This window comes from Centroberyx gerrardi, chromosome 15, assembly GCF_048128805.1.
Source record: "Centroberyx gerrardi isolate f3 chromosome 15, fCenGer3.hap1.cur.20231027, whole genome shotgun sequence".
In the NCBI taxonomy this organism is placed as follows: domain Eukaryota; kingdom Metazoa; phylum Chordata; class Actinopteri; order Beryciformes; family Berycidae; genus Centroberyx; species Centroberyx gerrardi.
The window spans coordinates 8,400,296-8,426,691 of NC_136011.1; the positions used below are offsets into that span (position 1 = coordinate 8,400,296).

General features: G+C 43.4%; 2 protein-coding genes across 3 annotated transcripts in view; one reads left to right on the top strand and one right to left on the bottom strand.

Moving 5' to 3' along the window:
* Positions 1-1,431: 1,431 nt before the first annotated feature.
* eif3s6ip (eukaryotic translation initiation factor 3, subunit 6 interacting protein) lies at positions 1,432-7,412 on the top strand. Its single transcript, XM_071913288.2, has 15 exons — positions 1,432-1,548; positions 1,923-1,965; positions 2,076-2,286; positions 2,404-2,483; positions 2,808-2,869; positions 2,977-3,046; positions 3,191-3,264; positions 3,653-3,824; positions 4,326-4,480; positions 4,684-4,854; positions 5,307-5,440; positions 5,791-5,964; positions 6,077-6,266; positions 6,737-6,817; positions 7,195-7,412. The coding sequence occupies exons 1-15, from the start codon at positions 1,522-1,524 to the stop codon at positions 7,264-7,266; spliced, it is 1,716 nt and encodes a 571-aa protein (XP_071769389.1). The 5' UTR covers positions 1,432-1,521; the 3' UTR covers positions 7,267-7,412.
* A 567-nt stretch (positions 7,413-7,979) lies between these two features.
* Positions 7,980-26,396, bottom strand: part of cdh23 (cadherin-related 23) — a 169,164-nt gene continuing 150,747 nt past the window's right edge. For both annotated transcript variants that reach the window (XM_071913296.2, XM_071913297.2), the window contains 23 exons: positions 25,832-26,290; positions 25,519-25,635; positions 25,176-25,400; positions 24,358-24,527; positions 22,492-22,629; positions 21,198-21,317; positions 20,532-20,709; positions 19,959-20,173; positions 18,890-19,084; positions 18,679-18,792; positions 18,124-18,253; positions 17,473-17,736; positions 17,232-17,393; positions 16,476-16,732; positions 16,185-16,282; positions 15,388-15,508; positions 15,176-15,255; positions 14,945-14,985; positions 14,751-14,811; positions 11,487-11,616; positions 11,060-11,179; positions 10,567-10,677; positions 7,980-9,907 (listed from right to left, as the gene is read on the bottom strand). In XM_071913296.2, coding sequence (XP_071769397.2) covers positions 9,566-9,907; positions 10,567-10,677; positions 11,060-11,179; positions 11,487-11,616; positions 14,751-14,811; positions 14,945-14,985; positions 15,176-15,255; positions 15,388-15,508; positions 16,185-16,282; positions 16,476-16,732; positions 17,232-17,393; positions 17,473-17,736; positions 18,124-18,253; positions 18,679-18,792; positions 18,890-19,084; positions 19,959-20,173; positions 20,532-20,709; positions 21,198-21,317; positions 22,492-22,629; positions 24,358-24,527; positions 25,176-25,400; positions 25,519-25,635; positions 25,832-26,290 — 3,848 coding nt within the window. In that variant the 3' untranslated portion in view covers positions 7,980-9,565. The remainder of the gene's footprint in view (positions 9,908-10,566; positions 10,678-11,059; positions 11,180-11,486; positions 11,617-14,750; positions 14,812-14,944; positions 14,986-15,175; positions 15,256-15,387; positions 15,509-16,184; positions 16,283-16,475; positions 16,733-17,231; positions 17,394-17,472; positions 17,737-18,123; positions 18,254-18,678; positions 18,793-18,889; positions 19,085-19,958; positions 20,174-20,531; positions 20,710-21,197; positions 21,318-22,491; positions 22,630-24,357; positions 24,528-25,175; positions 25,401-25,518; positions 25,636-25,831; positions 26,291-26,396) is intronic.

Here is a 26,396-nt window from a genome sequence, read left to right on the forward strand (position 1 = left end):
TCCGAGTGCCTTGTTATGAGATTCGATTGGCAAAGAGAGAGAGAGAGAGAGGGAGAGAGATCAGACAGGCTACTGTGTGCTGGGAGGGTTAGACAGAGAGCAAGGGATGAAACGCAGTCTGGCCAGTCTGCGCACAGACACGCATAAAGCTCGCCTCTCCCTTTCTCGACACGCACGCACGCACATGCACACGCACACACAATTTACATGAACGTTACTCTTAAACCATATTTAAAAACCATTTACTCATGAACATTCAATACACATAAATCTGGTGTCAATAAAAAGATCATTTTCTTATATTTCGTTCAAGACTCGTTCAGTTTGTGCTCTTGGATTTGCATTCTCTCTCTGCTCACTACAACCTCTTAGAATATAAGAGAATAGAAAAATAAGTTAGACAGTTCTGAGATCCCGATGCTCCACAGAAGGCGTGTGATATACTTAACCTTAAAGGGGCATGAATTCACCAGAAAAGGGAACGTAGATGATCTGACCTAATTGGTTAATTAATAAACTAAGGTCAAATAATACGTTGCATGCAAACGAGGGGGAAAAGTGGGGGCGGTAAATTCATTAAATAGATATATTATAATCACTTCAGTTGTGGTAGCCTAATAATGTGATCTGACGTGGTGATCAATATTGATGCCAGATGAAGAAGTAAATTGTCAAACTGGAGCTTACGATCGTACCTTAAGATGCTCTGGACACTTCACTATATCTATATGATCTAAACACAGCAGCCTTCCTTACAGGGGAGTGGGAAAGCGAGACCTTGTTAAATATTATTTGCGACTATAACGCCACCAAATGGTATTTTCAAGCAGTTACAAGCCGCCAGCTCTCACAGGCTACTACTCAGCAGACGTGCCATCTGCACCTTTTAGGCTGGTATAAATCTTTATGGCATAAATTCAGACTATACACCATAGTAAGTAGCCGCGTGTCAAATTCATGTAAATTATAGAATATATGTTTTTATAAGGAAAATAAACACAAGTTAATGATTTTTTTGATATTATAAATTATTTCTGTTTATAGCCTACTATCATAGTTTACCCACCTCACCTGTTTAGGCTGACATATCTTGATGATGTTAATTAATAGGCTGCATCATAAAGCAAGTAATATCAAACTAATGTAGGCCTAAGTAATGTGATATGATCATGTACTAAAACATGAATGCTGTTTCTGAAATTATAATTTATTTTTGTTTGTATTGGTGGCTCTTGACCTTCTGATGATCGTCGACTGGAGGTCATATTTACCCACCTTTTTATTTTCCACCATCACTGCTCACGAGAGAGTAGTTTATCTGTTGGTTTTATCCAGTCAGAAGAGAAGATCTCTCTCCATTCCGCCGCTATCCCATAATGCTCTTGTGTAAAACCTGCACGACGCACAATTTGTTCCTTCCGGTTTCCTCTCGTCTGTCCAGCGCGAGCTGCGTGGTTTAGCTGAGCACACATCCTCCTGTTTCACACCGGCATCGTACGAGGTTGGAATAATTCTAGCATCATGTCGTACCACGACGAGGAGGAGACAGTAAGTAACAACTTCTTCTATACATTTGAACGCATTCATAATAACAACGGTGTAAGATGACAGACTAGATAGCGATAGCCGGTTAGCTAGCTAGCTAATTAGCTCACTCCACCGGCTTAATACAATAGCTAGCCGTTAGCTAACATGGTGATGGTGTTGATGGAACCTTGTTCATGAACAGCTGGCAATCTTAACACCATGTTACATATTCCAAAATCAAAACAATCAAAAATAAAAGCAGTTTGCTAGTCGCTGTTTTGTGCCCTGTAGCTAATGTAGTTAGCCAGAAGTTAAAGCTATTGGCAGAAGACAGCTAGTGATGACAGTTCATATTACAACTAACAATACGACTCTTCTTCTCTCATTCTTCACAGTACGATCCTTATTCCTATCCGAACGACTACGACTTGCACACTGGTTAGTAAACATGTATTTATTACAGATCACCTCTGTGTATGATTAGTTACTGTGTTTAACTGCGTTATAGTGTGTTCGTACCTCATCATCGCTGTTGTGTCTCCTTGCAGGTGACCCCAAAGCAGACCTGGCCTATGAGAGGCAATATGAGCAGCAGACCTACCACGTCATCCCGGAGGTGATCAAGAACTTCCTGCAGTATTTCCACAAAACCATCTCTGACCTGATCGACCAGAAGGTTTACGAGCTGCAGTCCAACCGTGTGTCCAGTGAGAGCATCGAGCAGAAGATCTATGAGATCCAAGACGTCTATGAGAACAGGTAGACTCAAAACATCTGCCCGTGATGATGTGGAGGCGTCACAGCTGTGCCTGTTGTGATGAGGCTCTGTGATGTTAGGGGGCGTCTTCTTATTTCTCCCTTCTCCTCCATCTCTAGTTGGAATAAGCTGACCGACCGTTTCTTCAAGACCTCTCCCTGGCCAGAGGCGGAGGCCATCGCTTCCCTCGTTGGCAATGGTGAGTCTGTCGGCATAATTGGTTTCATTTGTCACCTCTCTTGTCTTTGATATTTGATAGACTTAACTGACTGAGTGTGGAATGGTTGTCGATGTCAGTCCTACTGATTCCTGAGTCTTTAAAACAGCCGAGGGCAGAATGGCATCTGAGAACATTCAACCCCTCGGTCTTTGTCACAGCTAGGCTCCAGTTGCAGACGACCACCTTGAGTTTCAGTCCTGTCAGCCAAAAACAAGACGGCTAATCATCTGGCCACTCAATGTGTAATGCCAGCAGTAGAAACGCTGCATCATGTCATCATTTGCCCCCTCTTATCTCCTCCAGATGCGGTGTTCCTCATCCTCTATAAGGAACTGTATTACAGACACATCTACGCCAAAGTCAGCGTGAGTGACTGCTCAATAGGATCACTGTATGACTCAAAGACCTGCAGAGTTTGAATACCTGTCCAGTGTTTTGACTATGTTGTAAATATTGTTTTCTTGATGATTAGGGTGGACCAACTCTGGACCAGAGGTTTGAGTCCTACTACAACTACTGCAACCTCTTCAATTACATTCTCAGTAAGTCACAAGCATATTCCTTATCTTTATTTTTCTCAGCTGTAATCATCTATCAACGCCAGTTTCAGTAATTCATGATGGCTTTTTTGGAGTCTGGGTTGTGAGAGAGACCAATCACATGACTACATTTGTAATTGTAAACAGATGCTGATGGCCCTGCCCCCTTGGAATTGCCCAACCAGTGGCTTTGGGACATCATTGATGAGTTCATTTATCAGGTAGGTTAGGTTCATTCTTCTTTTATATATCCTCACTCAACAAGTGTGGCCAGTTCTCATTGCAACTATTTGAGAGACACAGTGAGAGGAAGAAGTAACTATAAAACACAGACCTGGATCAAATAGCATTTGCCAATAATTTTTAGGGATTGCTTTAGTATAGTATAGTAACAAGTATGTTGACAATTACTGAAAAGTATATAAACTGACTTTCAAATACTTTCCTATGATTATCTAAACTTTATAATAATTGAATTATCCTATGTGGCAAACATCACCTATCTGACACCTACTGTATGTAAAACAAACCATGAAAAGTATTTGCAAATGCTATCGACTCAGGCCTGCAAAGTAAAGACGTTAAAGATTCCACTCCTCCTCTCTCCAGTTCCAGTCCTTCAGCCAGTACCGTTGTAAGACAGCCAAGAAGTCGGAGGAGGAGATCGAGTTCCTGAGGAACAACCCAAAGATCTGGAACGTCCACAGCGTCCTCAACGTTCTCCACTCCCTGGTGGACAAGAGCAACATCAACCGCCAGCTGGAGGTCTACACCAGCGGAGGTAAAAACTTACATGAAGGCCTTGTTGTTGATAAAAATCTGAGCAAATAGTTTTAAAGAGGTCTAGAGGATATTTGTAGAGGGGGTGGGGGGGGTGGGAAAGTAGGGGACCTACAGGATTTTAACATTTTGAATTGAATTATCTAATTTCAAGGTATTAAAAGGCCCTAGATATAGTAAAAAGTACCACTTAAATTTTTTAATATAGTTTCAGTCTTAAATGTTGTTTTCCTAATTTGCTGCTTTTCTGGTGAGAAACTAACCCAGGTCTATATAATAGACTTATATTCTGATGGATCTGGTAGATATGTTTTTCACTTTTCATGTTTACTTTTGTGGCAAAATTTGTCTTAAGTGTTATTAGAACTGGCATCCAAGAGGTCATACAACAGCTTAAATTTAACTTGAAACCTATAGACACCTCGACAAAGGTAAAGTTAGATCTATTTTATAGTTGAAGGTTCATATTAGGCAGCTAACAGAATTTGTTGGTGTGTTTCAGGAGACCCAGAGAGCGTGGCCGGAGAGTACGGGCGCCACTCCCTGTACAAGATGTTGGGCTACTTCAGCTTGGTGGGGCTGTTGAGGCTGCACTCTCTGCTCGGCGATTACTACCAGGCCATCAAAGTCCTGGAGAACATTGAGCTCAACAAGAAGGTAAAGCCAAGACGACATTATTTAGTATCGTTATTTACTGCTCTCGGCCACGGCCTCGGATGAGTCCTGAATCCTTCTTTATCTTCACATTGTTCCTCTTTTTGGATGCTGAAGTCCAGTATCTTTTCTAAGGCCACGTCTTCCGTCTTTCTCTACTGTCCTGGCCCTGACACCCTGTTCCTATTTTGTTGCCTCTCTTCCAGAGTATGTACTCTCGTGTGCCGGAGTGCCAGATCACCACCTACTACTACGTGGGTTTTGCTTACCTGATGATGAGGCGGTACCAAGATGCCATTCGCGTCTTCGCCAACATCCTGCTCTACATCCAGAGGACCAGGAACATGTTCCAGAGGTCCACATACAAATATGAGATGGTCAGTCAGTGCACAACCAAACCCTAACCAAAGTCATGCTATGTGAAAAATTGATACCACAATCTTGAGGTTGCATTGATTTTCTTCAATTTTCTGTGATGCATGAATACCTACATCATTTTCATCTGTTTTTTTTAAGTTGTATTCTTTGTAATTATCATGCAAGTTAAGGATTACGTCAAAAAACCTTTTTATAAATGAGGCCCCTGGATGGCTATGAACTAAGAGACATCCCTAGGGGTTGGTTCTGTTAACGGGTTCCGTTCAGGAACCGGTTCCAATTTAGCAAAATACCCGGATTTGTTAATACCAAGTCGAACAAATCCTCCTATCAGAATTTTGGTTTTGAGACTTAGATTCACACCTGGGCCCAATCCAGGATCAGTTCCAGTAGGTTTGAAGTTTAAGAATAGCTCTTATTAGGATATTTATATTATTATCTCCCTCCCCAGATCAACAAGCAAAATGAGCAGATGTATGGCCTGCTGGCCATCTCCCTCACCATGTACCCGATGCGCATCGACGAGAGCATCCACACACAGCTGAGGGAGAAGTACGGAGACAAGATGCTGCGTATGCAGAAGGGGTAAGGAAGGAACTGTTGTATTTATTTTATTTCTCTCTATCCCCTACATCTCAAGACCTCCCATTTGCCAGGCCATCATTGATCATTGAAGAATGTTCTTAATCAGCCTGTCTGGTTGAATAAGGGTTAAAATAAAATGCGTTAAAATGAAATGGACGTAGTGCCGGCTTTATTTTCGTGAGACTCTAATGCCCGGGGTCAGCTACAGAACAGCGCCCATGGAGCTGGTACTTGATTCAGTGTCTTGGTCAAGGACACTTCAGCAGGGCGTATTGGGAGTCATCACTACACTTCCCTGCTGCTGTACTATCACGACATGAATGACGCGTGTTTTCCCCTTTCCATCTCAGAGACCTGCAGGTGTTCGAGGAGCTGTTCAGCTTCGCCTGTCCCAAGTTCCTGTCGCCCGTGGTGCCGAACTACGACAACGTGCACCCCAACTACCACAAAGAGCCCTTCCAACAGCAGCTGAAGGTCTTCGCCGAGGAGGTGCAGCAGCAGGCCCAGCTCTCCACCATCCGCAGGTAGAGCACACGTTCACTGTGTGTGTGGGGGATTGAGATGGACGTGGGTTTAGTGTGGTGGTCGCAGTGTGATTAAATATAGCTGTAAAATTGCCATGATGTGTCCCTCCAGTTTCCTGAAGCTGTACACCACCATGCCAGTGGCCAAGCTGGCAGGCTTCCTGGACATGACCGAGCAAGAGTTTCGTATTCAGCTGCTGGTCTTCAAACACAAGATGAAGAACCTGGTGTGGACCAGCGGCATCTCAGCCCTGGACGGAGAGTTCCAGTCCGCCTCCGAGGTTGACTTTTACATCGACAAGGTGTGTTGGAGTGTGTTAAATGGAGGCTTTTCAGTTAATATTTGCAAAGATAACAAAGATGTTTTCAATTCTGAAGTTCTCTCTTAAATATTACGAATCAGACGCATGACAAGTGGAGATGTCTTTTACTTTTGTACATGGTCAAGTATCAATACTGTATCACAGTGGTGGGCAAGTCTGATGGTGGTAATGGACTGAAAGCTTTGTAGTCACTTGGGGGAGTAACTAAGTATTCCTAGAGGTCACAGTAGACCCAGAATGCACAAATGGTTCAGGTGAGAATATCTGGAAATAAGGCGAGGCAACAGGGGGAAGGTTTCTCCCAAGAGCTCCACTGATCACTGTTCATTTGGTTCTTTTAGTAGGTGTTTGGATGTGGTCTGCAGGCTGCCTGTTGCCCATCAATCCCACGTCAAGTTTGAAGTAGTGCCGCATGTGTGATGAGCATTTTCTCTGTCTGTTATCCTCAGGACATGATCCACATCGCCGACACCAAGGTGGCCCGTCGATACGGAGACTTTTTCATCAGACAGATTCACAAGTTTGAGGAGGTGAGTAATGATCAACCATGCCTCTAACTATGGCTTGGTATGGAAACAAAAAAGTACCAAACTTTTGGAATTGATTTTAAGGTATGCATTCTTTCAATGAAGTCTCTTATTTTTCTACTGGTATTTATTAATTTTTGAATGACATACTTTTATTATTTTATTCAGCATGGGAAGGCATAGGGAAAAAAATGTGTTGGAGCCAGTTTGGAATTTGAAGTATCGGGGAGTGGTGTCCGTATCGAAAAATCTCCCAACCCTCCCTACGACTTTGATTCCTTTGCCAGCCTCCTCCTCAAGAGATTTGTTTGAAAAACAGAGCAGTCTATCTCATCCTCTGTGTGAAAGCCTGACTTTGATTTGCCCACGTCTCCCTGCAGCTGAACAGGACGTTGAAGAAGATGCCAATGAGTGCCAGCTCCGCGACAACAGCGAGTGCCACGGCCCGATGAGGCTGACCAACAGCAACGAAGACGACCTGAGGGAACCGGGAGCTCCTCTGCTCCCTCGGTGTCCTTCAAGTCTGTTGAAAACTGCTATTGATGAAATGTTTTTCTATGTAACCTGATAACAATAAAAGAATGGAGTGGTGTGCTAAAAAAAATCTTATGTTTTTTTTTTACCTGTTATTTTACTCCTGATGTCCTTTCATTGCCTGTCTCAGAGGATTAGAACCACTAGATGGCAGCATTCACCATGCAATCAAACTGACTGCTGAGTTTTTAAATGTTGTATGGGTTTGATGCACAGTTGATGCTCATAGTCCTGGGATTATTGCAGTATATATGTGAGATTTAAGGTTTTTTTTGTTTAGCAGGATTTCATGTTTATACAATACCCCCCATTAATACTGGAGGTTTATTGTTCTCTTGTATTGTCCCATTTGTTTTGCCTTTGCTGTTTTGATTGTGTCCATGAGGACAGCATGACTCATTCCGAAGTCAACCTTGAGACGGACACAGTAATAGTTCTGCGTCGTGAGTCACTAATGTTTCCCAGCTTCTCACCCCAGACTTTAGTCAGAGTCTGCCCGGATCTTTTAATATCCTGCTGGAGTGCCAGGAGTAATTGTGCAGCATCAGTGGTCGTGTTGTGCCATCCCATCATCCCATCATCCCATCATCCCATCATCCCATCATCCCACTGACCCGGGTCAGAGGCCGTTGCATATTTCTTTTATTATCACAGATCATCCAACAACATTTCCCAACACAGATCTCGGGGCTGGTGACAATAAATGACACAAAATAAAAAAATTACAAAATGGGAATATAAAAATAATGTTAAAAACACACCACTCATCAGGAACTGTCAGTTGCTATACAAAGGAAAACAGACAACAACAAATGTCACCATAGCACAATATACACATACTCCAAACATCCATAATTGTTCTCTACCCATTTTGGTAAGCCAGCATTTTTCTTCAAAAATATTTTTAATTCCATCACATTTTCTCTTTTTAATATTTCCTATAAAATAAAAAAATAAAGCAAACACTGCTCATTTTGAGCATTTACTCTTTTACTCCCTCAGGTGGCAGTGTAAAGTCTATTTGTGGGCACAATGCCATCTTATAGTCCCCAGAAGTGGGATCATTTCTTTTTAATATCTATTTTTTATTCCACATATTCTTACAAGTCCATACTAAGGCTTTGTTTTACTGCCTTTGATATCAAATTTCTCATAAAATGTAAGAAGGTTTTTTTTTTTTTTCTGGCCCCAGTCTGCTTGAGACAACGCTCATCCATGGTCTTTGTCCATCATCTTAGTCCATAGACTTGAGAAGAGAAGTCTTTCAAGTAACAGTGAGCGGTCACCTTGTACATGATTGGCTCATTCCATGCTGATGTTGGTGAGCTGGGCCAGTGTCTGAATGTTCGTTGCCCTGCAGACTGGAAGTGTTTTCTCCTTCTGTTGCGACAAAGCCCTCTCTCTTCAGCAAGGCTAACATCACAAAGCAATTTCGGGAAGCCAAGGGCCCCCTTTTCTCATGGTGTCGGGTGAGGACTTTACTCTGGGACATATCAGAAGTGCTCTCGTTCGTATAGAAAGTCCTCGTATCTGAAAGAGAAGGTCTCTCTCTAGCTCCCCCTGCTCTCCTGTCCTCACCTCTTCAACAGATTGCATTGTCTTACATGAAAAAATATCAAAACATGATAAAGAATTGTGTCATTTTCTCAATGTCCCACCGATGGCCATTCGCTGGTCTGTGTGTGTGTACCTTCATTTTTTTTTGAGTGTGTGCATTTGTGTTTGTGTGAGTGTATGCAGTCCAGGTAGGACTTCAGAAGGATGAGGGAGAATGAGGCACCTCCAGACGGTTATAAGGTCGTGGTTCACCAGCATCTCCCATAGGGAGGCTTAGTCTCTCTTGTCCGCCCTGCTCTTTGGATGAAAGTCTATGAGACCAGTTGGTTTTGTGTAGCAGCATGTTGCAGACAGGTGCCCTGCTTATGATGTTCCATTTATTAGAGGTGGTTTGAATAAACCTGCTCTTGAAATGCCTGACTTCTTCAGCGTAAAATCCACTCAAGCCAACCCACTTGTGAGGCAGTGCTCTTGCAGGCCATCTAATGTGCTGAGGTTGGTAGTTGAGGTTCCCTAGACTACACACACTCCTCCACCAGTCCCCCCAAGCCTCCCCAACCTCGTCAGGGTGTCAGTGTGGAGGCAGGGGGTGTTGGGGGGGGGGGGCACACGGACACACACAGGTCGTGGTTCCTCTCAGACCAGCGAGGCCTCGGCTAGTCATAACTCGGTGATCTCCAGGGGGGTCTGCGACAGGCTGTCCCCGTCCTTGGTGCGGTGCAGCGGGGTGGACTTGGCCGACTCCGTGCGGGCGTTGCGCTCAGAGTAAAGCCCCCCGTCGGCGTTCAGCGCCTCCAGAGAACGCGCCAGGGCCCGCTGGTCGTCCTCTGGCAGGCTGTTGAGGTCGGAGGTCAGGAGGGTGCCCGTGCTGCCGTGGACCACGTGCACGCCCTCGGGACCCCTCAGCTCCACGGGGAGCTTGTGTTTGAAGCGCAGAGTTCCGCGACCCCCGCCCATGCCCAGACGCTCGTCCTCATCGTCGTCCAGGTCGCTCTGGATCAGCTGTTGGGGGAAGAGAGGAGAGGAAGAGGAGAGTGACCAGATAAGAATGATTAAAGCTGCTGATTAATAACATAATAAAAAACTTGAAAGGCAATAGAACTGAAAAGATGTAAAACAGAGAAGTTCTGAGGAGAGAATCAGTATATTGCAGTGAAAGACAACAACCTATAGAGTAGTCGAAGTGTAGTGAGACAACAGTGAGTCAGCAGTGACTAAAAGATTTCATGCCAGACCTGGTTTAAACAGTAGTTGCAAACAATTCTTAGTGCTTGTTTTAACTTGGTGGGGAGGACCGGATGGGTGCAGTTTTCCACATCAGGACAATTAGTGTAGGTAAGTTGTCAATCAGACAAGTATACTAAATGGACTTTCAAATGCTTTCATGTGATTGTCTAAACTTTGCGGTACTCATAAATTGTCCTATATGGCAGACGCCATCCATCTGGTACCCATGTAAGCTCAACCAAACCCTGAAATTTGCGAATGCTATTTGGCCCAAGGTCTGGCTCATGAAGCAGAGTGAAGCAGTGAGAGGGGCACATCAGAGCAGCAGACAGGATGTCAGAAGGGGGGAAAGGAAGGAACAGAAGATTGCCCTCCAGTGGTGGCAAAGAGGAACAGCACAGCAGCAGGTGCAGAGCCTGCTTCTCCAAGCCCACCTCAGTGACTGATGAGAGATCTCCCTGGCTGGTGGCCTGGGTGACCAGTCTGGCTGCAAAGAGCTTTTTCAACCTCAGGTAGTCGTCCAGGACCACCTTGAGCAGGGAGCCCTGGCAGGACGGCAGTTAGGATCAAAACAGAATCTATCACACCATCGACCATACACACTCTCACTCACGTTGAGACCGACAGATGTTTCACTATAGTCATGAATGAGAACCCAAAGCAGTAATGTCTAATGCCTAATCTAACACAGTAGCTGGATCTCAATAGTCTAATCTTCGGGTCCTTGGGGCCTCTCTCTTTGTTTTCTTCTCAAGACATACTGGAGAAGGTCTTAGGTTCCGCCCTCTGACCTTTTCCCCCAATGCGTTTTGGGAAGGACGGAAGGAGAGAGTACATGACCAACGGAGAAAAGACTTTGGATTTTGGATGCCGGTGTGCTCATGTGTGTGTGTGTCCCTGGCTACTGTAACACAGCAGGTCTCTCACCTTGATGGGCCCCTCCCTCATGATCTGACCCAGCTTGGCGATGTTGTCGTACTCCTGAATGGCTGCTCTCAAGTAACGGTCATCTTCCGGCTTAGCTTGAGGCTCCCGGCCAAATGTGCCCTGTGAGGGTAAGACACACAAACACACTTACTAAGAAATACTGCCAGGGTACGTCTGTGTAATGGGGGTGACCGAGAGGGCAAAGCCATGGTGAAGCAAATGAACTCATATAATCCTGAGAATGATGGCTGTGCTTTAACCCCTCAGCATTAAAGCCTGGAGCACCATATCATTTAGCCTCAGCCCCCTCGGCAATATTGTGTCTGTGTTCTGTTTGCACTGCGGTGTATGGATTTATCATCGTCCCCAGGGAACACTGAATAATATTGTGGAATAGAAGTTAAGCCATATGAATGGTGGTACTAACATGAGTGCGTGCGGGGCTGTTCCACAGGTCGGTGATCTCACTCAGGTTCTCAGGCAGGTCGTCTTCGTGGTCGGCCTGGGCAGCCAGCTCCAGGTTACGACAGAACGGGTCCAGCCACACCGGGTTAGCCCTGCAGATGCACGCAGTCTTAAATACTTCATCCACAAAACACAAAGAAACTATGAGCAACTATAGAAAAAAAATAAACAGAAGGGAATCTTCTCTGTTGATCTTATTAAACAAATCAATTCTGTGATCATGATACAAGGGACAATATAAAACAAAATGCATTTCATTTTCAATTTCATTTAACCCACATAAACGACCAAGCCTATCCTGTTCATCAGTGCCAACATAAAGTCCTGTTTCCAAAAGTAAAGGCAATATTCCGAACCTGATCTGGGCACATAAGGATCTTTTCCTCTTGGGCAGATTACATTTCACATAGTTTTCAGTATTGAACTCATTTTTAATCAGACCATATGTTCTGAGTTTTGGTTTACTCCATATCTCCATAGCCCATTTATCTTTAAACTGCTGAAAAACAGCATCTTTAATCATAATAGTGTTAACTTTTTCCTTCAGGATGCATGTTTCTTCACAACCTGCTCTCTGAAATATGCTCTGCCCAAGGGCCGCCCATCTGTATGTCCCACAGAAGTAGCCTTTTACACAGTCTATCATCGCTCATGTTCAATAGTCTATTCCACAGTCTACTCACACACACTGCCCAACGTACTTCACAGGGTTCCTACACAATGTCTCCTGCAATGGCTAGGGTTGGGGCAAATTTGTTATCTGATGGCTCCATTATGAACCTGTTCACATCCCTTATAAACTGTATAACCCCAAACCTCAGCAGCATAGTCCAGCACAGGGCAAACACAGGCTTGATAGAGCTTGGTGTAAGTAGAATAACCCATATCAAGCTTTTGTCTTGCCTATAACTCCTCCTAGAGCCCTACCAGCTGATTCAGAGAGCGCCACAGTACCTTTAACAATGGGTTCATCAAGGTAGAAACCAAGGTATTTATAGGAATTTGTATAATTCCAGTGTTTATCACCAAAACTAAATTAAAACTTACATATGGACTGTGATGGAATTGTAAAATGCATTATGTGGGACTTCTTAGCATTTATTGAGAGTCGCCACTTTTAACACCATTCACTAGCGACAGATAGCATCTTCTCTGCCAGTAAAATCAGCATAGAGAAGGGCACTCACATTCACTTCACCACACCTCAACACCACATTCTAGCTGTTTAATACAATTAACAAGGTCATTGATGTAGACTGCAAACACTGCTGCAGAGAGGACATCACCCTGCTTAACTCCCAAAGGTGTTGGAAACCAGCTAGTAATAAAATTATTGACCCTGACACAGAGCCAGATTAACCAACCACGGGGCCCATGGGCACACACGTCCTATTGTTTTACAAATGTAAACCTTTTACAGCTTCAGAGTACATCTGAAACTCATTTTTAGCTATTACAAACTGCCATTCCTTGTATCTACAGCTGGCTCATTCAATATGAGAATGATAACATTTGTCCAATCCCAAGGTAAGCCGCTTTGTTTAAGTTTGGATTGCAGATTGTGGCTTTAAGGAGGCAAGGTGATAGATGGCTGGAATGAAGAACCAAAAAAATTGCTAAATGTTGAAATTTATTGAAAAGGTTTGATCATGTCTGTTCATAGACCCCCTTGCCCCACCAGTATATAATTATTGCTCTGTATGTTAGGTGGATGATATTCACTAAATGCATTGCTCATAAACATACAATCAATAGGTTGCAGTTTAATAATTGTTGTTGGGGCCTCTGTATCAATAGAAATTGTTTTTAGGGCCCCCATGTCAATAGAGGCTGCCCAAGCCACAGCCCTAGATTATGGCCTGCGGCTAGAGGCTGCAAGTTCAGTATATTGGCAGGTAAGTGTGTGTCAGGGTCCCGCCTGGCTGCACATTTCAATGGAAATTAGTGAGATGTTGCGAAATGCATTGAACACGGACGCGGAACTCGGAGTCTTTCGGGCCCCTGGCGGTCCGGGGCCCAGAGCATGTGCCCTGCATGCCTGCAACCCAGGCATGCCCTGACACAAGCCTCTGGAGCGCTATAAAGTGACTGTATAGCTTGATAAAACTTGCCATTTACTCCAATTCCAATTAGTTTATACAACAACAGGTTTCTATTTATAAAATCAAAAGCTTTCTGAAAATCAATACAACACACAAAAGTGCGCAATCTCTCTTTCAATCTATTTGTGATCAATTGTGATTGAATAAATGTGATCAATGCAGGCCCTTCCTCTCCTGAACCCATTTTGTTCTACAACCAACACATTTGTTTTCTCTTGAAAGGTCATTAATGTCTCGTTGAGTATTGAAGAATATAATTTGTATACTGTACTCAATAAACTGATGCTTTGCTATATGACTAATAATAGATTTATACCAGAGGGAGGATAATTTACTTACATAAAACACTTGTTAAATAGTCAATGTCAATTCTGCACCAGCTTAGGAGATCTTAAAACTTCATTAGCATACTACTATAGAACTGCATAATACTGCATACTACTGCATAATACTGCATAGCACTGCATACTACATAATAGCTGCATAACAGCAATAACTGCATAATAGCATACTATTGCATTAGTACCGCATAATATCGCATAATACCGCATAATACCGCATAATACCGCATAATACCGCATAATACCGCATACTAGCACTGCATACTCCTATAGAACGGCATAGTACCGCATAGTATCGCATAATACCACATAGCACTGCATACTAATATAGAACCGTATAATACTGCATAATACTGCATAATACCACATAATCCCGCATAGCACTGCATACTACTATAGAACCGCATAATACCACATAATACCACATAATACTGCATAATACTGCATAGCACTGCATACTACTATAGAATCGCATAATACCGCATAATACCACATAATACCACATAATACCACATAATACTGCATAGCACTGCATACTACTATAGAATCGCATAATACCACATAATACCACATAATACCACATAATACCACATAATACCACATAATACTGCATAGCACTACATACTACTATAGAACCGCATAATACCACATAATACCACATAATACCGCATAATACCGCATAATACCACATAGCACTGCTTACTACAATAGAACTGCATAATACCGCTTACTACCGCAAAATACTGCATAGTACAATTGTGAAAAGCAAAAATATGACCTCACCCCTCAAAAGAGTACTTGTTAGTGTTGGGCATATCCAGGATATCCATGAGACCCTGGTTCCCTGGTTGGTAGAAGACATATAAACAGGTGAGAAATACAGTCTCGTTGCAATAAAATGACATGTTGTGGAGGAGCAGACGGCAAGAGTCACATCCTGATAGCGGGACAGTCCCCTCAAGGCAGCTGCTTCTCACCTGTGGACCCCGCGACGATGGCTTTCAGCTTCCTCTTGTGTCTGCCACACAGGAAAGACAGAGATCATAAGAAGATAAACATGTTGACACCTGTGCTCACACCGACAGCGTCAAAACATCGTACGAGACCGAGCAGTTTTGGTATGAGTCGATACACAAAAGCCTGCAAACCTGTTCAAATACAAAACTGACTATCTTATAGAATGACATGGCATTTCGAAGGATTCTTACACTCTGCGATAATGCCAGTTCATTGTGGCAAAGGAAATGCCAGCCAAGCACAGCAGCACAGCCAGGATAATGATGACCAGCTGAGAGAGACAGAGAGAGAGAGAGACAGAGACAGAGGGGACAGAAAGAGAGAAAGAGAGAGTTAACAGAACTGAAACACAATAAAAAAAAGAGACAGTCTGTGCATCTGTGGATGTTCTAGCCTCACAGACCTGTAGAATGGAGAAGTCGTCAGGCACTTTGCCGCTGACAGCAGGCTGGACGTCTATGATGTTGTGCTTCCTGAACAGGTTCCTCAGCTGCTCCTTGTTCTCATCGATCATCTGGATTACCCTGCAAACCACAAATATCCGGCACACAGATAGACTCAAGTCAGAGAAACACATTCAGAGGACCGTATCGCTTGACAACGGTAGATTTCTGCTAGCCAAGTGTGAAAGGAATACACCGATTTTTTGGGAGACTGGCCCGTTGGGCACCTTACCCATTAAGTGATGAGAACAAGACACCAAAATCATCATCAATCATGTGTCTCAGGTAGATCAGTCACCCCGTTGCTCCATGTTAATTTTTTAGCATACACTATGTGAATGATAGTAGGCGACTAGCATTATCTAAAGTAAGATCACTGACCTTTTAGTAATGAGAAGTTGTTACGTGTTTTTTATTATATGGCCTGTAGACTGATACATTTTAAAAATGAAATATTAAGTCATTATAGCTGGTGTAGCCAGGTTTATTTTTGGAGCTATTTCAGGTGAGCAACCACATATTCATCTACTGCACAGTGATTTTTAGCTGCACACAGTCTCCCGTTCTTGTATAACTTGCCTACTACCATCAACATAGTGAATGATAAAGTGTTAGCATGGAGCACAGGAGCGAACAATCTAGCAGGTACACATGGATGGTTTTGGTGTCTATGTTTTCATCACTTAATTGATAAGTTGACCAATGGGACAATCTCCCCAAAAACTCAGCGTATTCCTCTAAGGAAGGTATACAAGACCTTTCGACATCCAGGATGCGGTTGGTCTGGTTGCTGACCACGTGGATCAGCATGTCTGTCTGACCATAATTCACCATGCCATTCTTGTCCACATGGAACTGGGTAAAAGGATAAGACAGAGGGTTATACATTCATTACTACTACTGCTACTACTACTAATAATAATATAACTCTTCAAAACAAAGTTACAAAGGGCCTTACAATAATAAATAAAATAAAACAATAAAATAAAATAAAAAAAGCCAACAACATGAACAAAAGAAAGGCCACACACAATAAGTAACTACCTACCTGTATATCATCTACGTTGACGATAGCTCCGGTGATGTTGGACAGCAGGTTGATAAACTCGTCCTGGAAGAGGCGGACATTCTCCGGGATATCGTTGATGACTATCTTGACCCTCTGGTCGTCCCGCAGGATGTAGACGCTCACCATGGCGACGTCGCTGTGGCCGGCCTCATCGCACACCAACACCTCCAGCTGAAAGTAGCCCGGGTCGTAGGCCATGAACAGGTCATAGGTCTTGATGACTCCGTCTTTCTCACCTAGGGATGTCACGGGACAAAGTGTTGCTGTTAACAGTAACAGTACACAGTAAAAGAAGCAGTCCAACCTTAAGAAGCATGATAACTGACTGTGGGTCTACACTCTAGTTGATGTGTCTGGTTTTATTGTACTGCTGTACATTTTAGTCAGTGAGGTTGTCTGGATTATAGAATAATTGCCTTGTATCATGGAAAAAATATGTAACTTTTTAGCAAAAACCCAAAGTGTAAATATATCATGGTTTTGACTGTCTTTCATGTGGTGCACACTCTTTGACAACCTACTCAATTTTGTAAAATTTGGGTTATGATAGTACTTCCTATTCTCTCCCATTGCAATTCCATATGTCTCTTTCAACAAATCTCATATTAAACACTAACTATGTATACTATATAACAAATAGATCTGGAAAACATGCAAGTCAAACAGTTAAGGGATCTAAATTGTAATATACTCATAGATCAAAATAGTCATGATATGGCATGTGAGGAGGCTCACTTATGATGAAGATGTTGCCCATGTCCTTAGTCTCATTGGACTGTAGCTTGATGTAGCGGATGGTGACGATATGGTAGTGGAGCAGACTATTATTTCCTATGTCATTATCTATAGCCTCCACCTTGATCACATCTGAGCCCACTTTGGCATCCGCTGCAACTCCTGAGACAGACAAAGAGAGGAAAGGTTATGCTGGTTTCACGTAGAGCAGAAAACACACGTGCATGAACACCTACAGTACCTGCAGTGTACTCCAGTTTAGTGAAGCGTGGCGACTGGTCGTCGATGTCTTCCAGGTAGATGCGGACCTCCTGCAGGGTGGGGTCTCGGGTGGGGTCCAGGGCTCTGGCCCGTGACGCCCTGTGACCCCTGGGAACAGTCCAGTTCCTGTTGCTGGAAGCCTTGACGATGATGGAGTATACCGGGGTCTCCTCCCGGTCCAGATTCTTCCTCACCCTCAGCACTCCCGCTGGACTCAGACCAAAGTTACCGTCGCTATTCCCCCCTACAGGAAGAGATGGAAGGGATTTTTGCTCAGTCATTTCAGCTTCAAAGAACCATAGGCCAATTGCGTTGGCATCAGCTTTAGAAAGAAAAGAAAAGCAGATAAAACCAAGCAATTATCATTGTTATTGCTAATCTTTTGATGTAGAAGACTTTCATCAGAGCGTACAATGGATACAAGGGTTTCCAGACCAAACTGAAGTTTGGGTCTGGAACAGAAGTTTTCTCCTTTCTGTCTGTACTTGATTGCACTTCCAGCACCTTAGCAAAGTCTGGGTGGGTGCACTTCATTCCACGTCATCACCGCAAAATGGCTTAATACAATACAATACATATTCATACAATATGTTAGCTGGCACTTTGGATGTGCGGGTGACACAGTACTGACCTGCTATGAAGTAGTAGACAATGGCGTTAGAGCCTTCATCTGCGTCCACAGCTCCAGTCACGTTCCCCACCACGGTACCTGAAGGGGAGTGCTCAGGCACCGACAGCACCTGGTACGGCAAGCTGCCATGCTGAGACACACACACACACACACACACACACACACACACACACACACACACACAAAGACCAAGAGAAGACACATAAGAAACATACACAGCAATGTTCGTCTATTTTCATGTTAGTGGTAGTTGGGAAATTTTGGTTTTGAAGACCCAAAACATCTCTTACTTAGTTCTACATGATAAAAGCACCAATTATAAACATTTGGACTATACCTATGTGTGCTTCTGGGAAAATTGCGGCTATTTTAGAACAATTCTGATTGGTCATTATCTCAGTCGTGGCAGTTTTCCTAATGTGTTGGTTCACTGCTGAAACACAGGCGCATACTAAAAGACTATGACAACGCAATCTTTCACTAAGGCAAAACAACAGACTGGGCACTGAGAGGAGATTGACTCTTCAAATGGCTATGGATCTGCTTTGTACTCACTGTTGGTTTGAGGAAGACAGGCTCATTGTCATCAATGTCCAACAGCGCCACCTGCAGAGGCTGCGTGGTCTCGTAAGGCACCGGCTGGCCCAAGTCATAGGCCACAATGATAAGCTGAGGAAGCAGGTCACACTCAGTTACACCCACATACTGTACATACCTGCATGTTTACGTTGCGTATAAACGCACACACACACACACACACACTCACGCTGTGCAGGGCCTGTTTCTCCCGATCCAGTTTGACAGCAGTGGTGATGACTCCAGTCAAGGCATCGATGTGGAAGTTTTCCCAGTCTCGGTTACCCGCTCCGGTCTGCAGGAAGGCGTAGCGCACCTGTCCATTCACGCCCTCGTCACTGTCTGTTGCAGACACGTTGTACACCAGCAGGCCGGCCGGCTGCTCCTACACACGGGGGAAAGAGAGTGAGTACGTGCTTGTGTGAAGTAAGTGTACACAGGGCAAATACCTCCATATAAAATCCAGAGTATGAATCTTCAACTTGTTTATCGAAATACTTCTAGAACATTGGTCAGACCAGGTTATCATGACCATGTCGTTTTATGTCCCTCCACGAACCCTAAGATCCTCTACAGCTGCTCTTTTAAGTGTTCCCAAGGTCGCCACAAAGACTTTTGGAGATGCTGCTTTTAGCCGCTACACCCCGAAACTGTGGAACACCCTGCCTTTAAATATCAGATTGGCTGGCTTAGTGGACAGTTTTAAACAATTTAAAACGTATCTTTTAATCTAGCCTATAACTAACAGTTCGTCTGTTTAAATCTTTAATCATTTTCTCTATCTTTTATTTATTGACTTCTTTATTTATCATTCTATTTATTTTGTTTGCACTGTCTTCACTTTCTTTCCAATTAAAATGTTTAAATGCACTATTATTAATAGTAATACCCCTTGTTTTGATCTTCTTCCCTTTTCTTGTGTATGTGTGTGTTTTCAACTTGCTGCTGAATTGTGAAGCTTTGAGCTGCATTCTGTGCATGAAAGAAAAGCCATATAAATGAAGTTCATTCATTCATTCATTTGTTGTAGTTCGTGGTTCTTTGTGGTGCCTTGTGGCTCTGTGTGGTAGTTTGTGGCAATTGGTAGGATCCCATTCCTATCAATGGGCGGACCCATTTGCAAAGTTATAGTTTATAATGAAATACATTTCCCACTAGGTGACAATGTTTTCAGAAGACATTTAGCGCTTTTACACAGTTCCCACCATGCACACAGGCACCCACAGACGCATGCATTACACACACGGGGACACAGATACCTCTGTGATATGCTTGATGTATGATTCATTGGTGGGATTGACAAACACAGGTCTGTTGTCGTTAACATCTATAACAGTGATGTGCAGGGAGGCGGTGGCCCACAGCGGAGGACGCCCGTGGTCTGTAGCCACCACAGTCAGGTTGAAACGCTCTGAAGACTGAAGCAGGCGCAGAGAACGCACCAGCCCCGTGTCTGGATCCAGAGAGAACGCATCTGAAGAGACAGAGGGAGGCAAGGGATGAAAATATAGATGTGAATGTTGGACCATACCCAGCCTAGGCCCAAATAGTTCCCATGTGGGCTGCAGGTTAAATTTGTAATCAGATTTCTACTGTGGGGGCCTGTAAATGGGGAAAATACACCAGCATGGCATCTGCTCACAAACCAATTAGGCAACAAAAAAGAGCTGCAGGGTGGATATGTGTTGCATCATTTTTTAGTCATTGTGTTGCTCCTGAATTGTACTATAATCAAGTGAATAATACTGCTTTACAAGACCAGTTCATTCAGAATAATCTGCAGAGCTCATAACTAGGCGATGTTACGGAGACTTTTGTGAGTGTGTTTGTACCGGCCCCGGATCCCTGCAGGCTGTAGGTCAGCACGCCGTTCTCTCCCTCGTCCCGGTCAATAGCAGTCAGCGTGATCACAGACGTCCCGCCGGGCTCATTCTCAAACACGTTGGTGCTGAACACTCGCTCCGAGAAGCGCGGCCGGAAATCGTTCACGTCCAGAACTGTCACCAGGACCTGAGAGGCGCCAACAGGCAGATGAATTGACAATTCAAAGTACACAGTGTATATTGTGTGACATGGAGTGTGTTTACAAGCACAGAATATTCCACATACAAGCTCATATTCTAGTTTAGGTCGTATTTGGGATACGTGGTTATATGCATTTTCATATCCTGATTATGAATTTCCCTGTTTGCATGAATCAGCAAAATATTCTTAATCCTACTTACACAAACTGCAAAAAATTACCATATATGGGAAAAGGTTTTTATACACCTCAGTATTCTGACGGCATATAATAATATCGGCACATTCCAGCTATCATATTCAGACAAAAGGGATGAATGGGATACTTGGGTGTCCCGCATAATCCAGAATATTAATGTGCATGTAAATCCACTCATTATTTGGATCTGTTCAAACACACATGTATATGAGATCATTCCCCAGCACTATGGCCTCTGTACATTTTATTGAGTACCATCACAGCCAGTGCTCCCTACCTGGATGGAGTTTTCTCGTCTGTTGTTGGGGCTGCCGCCTGGGTTGTCCCGGGCGACCGCCGTCAGGGTGTAGTGGTCCTTCGTCTCTCTGTCCAGAGGGGAGAGGATGTAGATGTCTCCCTGACACGGAGGGGGGGGGGTGATTAGGAAGGAAGTACCGACAGGGTGTGGTGGTACAATGCCATGGGGTGTTTGTGTCAAGATGTATGTGTGTGTGTGTGTGTGTGTGTGTGTGACAGAACGGGAAGACTGAGGTCAAATATTTAGATTGTATTTAATACACTCAAGCCTTTTGTTTTAAGTTTAGTTTCCAGGCAGGATGATGCTCATTGTTGATGTTCAACAATGCTGGAAGAGAACACACGTCTCTGAATGCACACCGCTCCTTAGTTACCATCAATACATTTTCCTCTTTTCTCGCCAGCTCGCCAAAACGGAATGTGCTGACATTTTTTTCACTTTCTATGGAATTTTTGGGTGGACATTTTTGAATTATGCAGGATATATACGTATATACACAGGGTGTTTCAAAAGTAGGTATACAATTTTTAATAATAATGATGAAAATAAAAGACATAATTTTAGTCATTTATAATGTATTGAAGTATTTATTAATACTACAAATTATACTTTAAGAATGTTAATACCAGGATATAACATGTTAGTAAGACTTCTGTCCTCAGTTGCATAAATGTTCAAATTGTTTCCCACAATTCCACACATCATTTTGCACAGACTGCATTGATTTAATGTATATGAAAAATGATGCCTATTTTTGAAACATCCTATCTATTTGCTTAATATCTGACATCTTGATGAAGTTTGAGTTTCTGTAGGTGGCGCTCTTTTCTTCCGTTCAGCCATGGTGGCTATCGCTGCTCATGCTAACTACCCAGTTCTTCTATTTATTCCAAACAAACTGGAAACATAAAGCATAAAGCATCACTTCATGTGTACCAGAGGATTTTTCCAAGAAAGAGCTACCAGACACCGGGTGTTTAGAAGAGCAAATGTAAAAGCTTTCATGATCTGGTTGTAGGTTGAATCACTATTGTGTTATAACAATCAGCAATAGAGAGTAGAAAAACATTTATATGAAAATGTCACAGAGTATCACTTTAAGTGTACTAGGCATACAAAAGCAAATGTTTCAGGAGGCTGCAGATTCTGTTGGGGCATGCCCATCTGTAACATTAGAAATTGAATTTGCCTGCACAGTACAGAGAAACAAAGGAAGGGGTGCGTGGCTGTGGTTAGTGATTCAGCTGATGTGCTGACATGTGGGTGAACTCACAGTGGAGGGAGTGATGCCAAACTTGCCCTCCCCATCTACCAGGCTGTACTCGATGACAGAGAAGAGGCCGGAATCTGCGTCTGTGGCGCTGACTTGAACTATGACGGTGCCCAGGTCCACGTCCTCAAACACCGGCTTCTACAGTCAGAGATGAACACACACTCAAGGACACTGCAAGGGTAAAGGGTGGTAACTGGATTGATGAAATAGATTATACTACATTTAATTTTGCATGGATTATATACATTATTGAACTCTGTGTTGTGTAAATAAACAAACTTGAACTTGATGACTAGCGTTGTTGTTCAATACCAGAAGTGGATATTTAGTAAATATTTTACTCAAGGAGTAAGTACTGGTACTTTTAGTACTGAGGGGTATTCCAGAAAGCAGGATTGGCAAGTTATCTAGATCTGTTAACTCAGAATTCACGGAAATCCGTGTTTTTCTATTCCAAAAACCGGGATCAGAGTAAGTCTAGATCAGTTACTATGGCAACTTATGTTCTCAAGCTAACCTGCTCTGTGGCAGGTTTACTTCTCGTAACTTTACGAGATTCGTGGAGAGAGGGTGACTGGCTGCGAGATGTTTTATCACACCCACTTGTAGCATATCATCGTGAGCGTTACCGTTTTAAAAGAGTCAATTTATCTGAATAGCCTTCTTCAGCCTCACATTTCCTCTTCACCTCTGTACAAACATTATGCATTGCCCTTGGTTTTTTCGCTACTGGAAGCTTTTTGTATAACATCAGAGATAAAGTTAAGAGATAAGAGATAAATATTAAGTATGAATGTGATAAACCTACCATTTATGTAGGCGCGTGTGTCCTGGGGGTAGTTGCTCTGATGAGCTCCTTCATGCCATCAGTTATCACTGTTCAGAGTGAGGGCCAGCTCCTCTGCTGCTGTGAAAGGTGGTGCTGGGACCCTCACCTGTTTTACAGCCTCAACATTCTTCCAATTAGCTACAGAGTGGAAGTCAAATAAGCCTAGACCTACATTTAAGCTACTATTAAGAAAATGAAGTAGTTATAAGCAAATAAAATCCTACAAGTTTGAATCATGTTCTTATACTTTTTTAAAATGTGTTGCCAAGTGTATTTCGTGCCACCTGGATTACACCTAAATTAAATATAAAAAAATAATTAAAAGTGTATAATTCAGGCAATATGTTGCATCCTTCCTATTAATTAAACATTAGTTTACAGAGGTCTGTTAAATGTTGAATAACTAAAACATTAAACTTGATAGTTAACTCACGCATTAACTCCATCTACAATTTTTTGCAAGTGTTGCTCATGTGTTTTATTTTGTTTTTTGAAAACATGCTGAAGTTCACTATAAGCTGTCATTAATATTTCATGTTCGGCTGAAATATGACGTGATGATTAATCCTATTTTCAGTCCTCGATTGAGGATGGCTTCATAAGTTCACCGTGAACGCGCATAGTTCAGTCTCAACCTATTCGGAGTTGATCAAGACCGATCACTGAAATCTGAATCAGTTGTTTTGGAACCGAACATTCCTGCTATGCCGTGTCTAGCTCACTCAAGTCAGAATTCAGGATTTAGTTTCGGATTTCTTAAACCGTCTTTCTGGAATACCCCTCTGGTAATTTTCAGTTTTATTTTACTTGAGACAGAGCCTAGAAATGACTCTAGTAACAGCAATTTAGAGTAGCTCACAAAAATCCTCAAGCACTTAGTCATTTTGCTCCTTTTTATTTCGCTATAGTATATTGCCGGTAAAGTCCAGAATGACTGTTTTAATATAACAGATCTCAGTGTACTCACCACTCTGACTCAACACGAGCACAGTAAGTCCAGTAGTTGTAATTAGTTTCTTTAGAGTTCTGTTCAATACCTGATAGGAGGTTTGTGTGAAGACAGGGTTGTTGTCGTTGACGTCCACTATGCGCAGGTAGACAGGCAGCTCAGCTAAATTGGGAGGGCTGCCATGGTCCTGTGCCCGAATTGTGAAATTCAGCCACTGTACCTGCTCAAAATCCACCGTCCGGTTGGCTATGATTTTACCTGGAAGAAACACATCGGTAGTTACAGTTAGGGTGCAACCGATGTGGGTTTTTGAAGGCCAAAACCAATATTTTTGGTCTGAAGCTGCCGATATTCTTGTCAGGGTGGAAAAGCCTCTGAAACAGGATTTAGACCATAAAACTCTCCACTGAAACCCAGACTAATTAAATTCTTAGATTGGTTATCAGATTGATATGACAGGGTGAGGCAGATTTCATTCCAGACTGTCACCCCTGAAGCTGTTGAGCGAAATCATATCCTCACCTCTATCATATCGACAATGGGAAACACTCACTGGCCAATATCTGATTTTTATTGAATTTTAATTAAATATTGGCTTGATAACTTGGCAAACTGATATATTGGTCTAACCCTACAGCGGCACAAAATGTTTTTGCTGAGCACTTGATATCTACGTCTCAATTAATATACTTAATGTGTATGTATGTTTGTATAAAGCAGGGGATGACATGAGGAGAAGCACACAAGTTGTGAAATGTATCCTTGTAATCTAGAGATCTAAGAGTAAATCTGAAGCAAAATTGACGTCTTCACCATCACAGCTGCTGAATTTTGACAATTTGCTCACTGCCATTAAGTCTTTAACCTGCAACCTAGAGCCTGTCTAGTTGTACTGGTGGGTCGTACCTGTGGAAGGGTCCTCCAGTCTGATGTATCCCCCGCGGGGCAGGTGCAGCAGCTGGTAGATAATCTGGCCGTTGGGGCCTTTATCCGGGTCTACGGCTGATACTGACAGCAGCGTTGTGCCCGGCTGAGCTCCTTCCAGAATCTTCTCTGTGAAGTTGGTCACTCCGAAGGGCCGGAAACGAGGGGCGTTGTCATTCACATCCAACACGTTAATGGTTAGTCTCGCTATAGAGGAGAAGGTGGCATTGAGAAGAGAAATAGATAGCAAAGGAGAGTAAATTAGAACTCTGAGCATAAGAATATAAGGAAATAGATGTGGTTTCATCTTGGAAAACGGTCTTACCGTTAGGAACACTGACCGACTGGTCAATAACATCACTGGCATTATCATGGACAGACACGATGATCTCAAAGGTGGCCACCTGCTCTCTCCTGAGTTGCTTGCGCACAAACACAGCGCCTGAAAATGCGCAGAATCACATCCAATAATTTTCCTAAATGTAAAACACTATTTATTTAGCATATCAGGTATCCAATGTTGTCAGTCAAAGGCCACTTTTCTAGACCAACAGAGATTTTGAAGCTGAGGAGGTCTTTGACAACTGTGATTCAGCTTTAAGATACTGTAACAACTGTGAAAGAGATCCATGTCTCACCAGTGTGGAAGTCAATGCCAAAGGACTCCTGCAGGCCATCCACAGGGTTGTTCCCATCATCCTTTGCCTCCACGGAGATGATATAATACTCCAGCCGGGGTCGGAGGTCAGGGTCCTCGGCAGTCAGCGTGGCCACCACCACGTTCGGCAGCGTGGACTCGTTGACGTTTATCGTGGATACCGGGTCGATAAAACGGGGCCGTGAGTCGTTGACATCGTCCAGGATGACCGTCAGGGTGGCCGTGCCGGACAGAGGGGGCGTGCCGCGGTCGGTTGCCACGACGACCAGGCGGTAGGACCCCCGCTCTTCGCGGTCGAGGGTGGCGTTGCCCACCAGGACGGCGCCAGAGAGGGAGTCGACCACGAAGCGGTCCTGAGCGCCGCTTTCCAGCCGGTACACCAGCCAGCCATTGGAGCCGGAGTCAGCATCTGTGGCTGACAGCTGGGTCACCACCACACCTAGGAGACACACAGGAGGGCAATGAGACGCACAACCCCTTAACCCTTACCTGTCTTACCTTAACTCTCATCACTACATGCCCAACCTTCACCCTTACCCTAACCA

Excerpts from the sequence above, each read along its gene's own strand:
- eif3s6ip (XM_071913288.2), top strand. The coding sequence starts at position 1,522 with ATGTCGTACCACGACGAGGAGGAGACA. Across the intron at positions 1,549-1,922 it reads ACCACGACGAGGAGGAGACA|TACGATCCTTATTCCTATCC; the intron begins GTAAGTAACAAC and ends CATTCTTCACAG. Across the intron at positions 3,265-3,652 it reads TTGATGAGTTCATTTATCAG|TTCCAGTCCTTCAGCCAGTA; the intron begins GTAGGTTAGGTT and ends TCCTCTCTCCAG.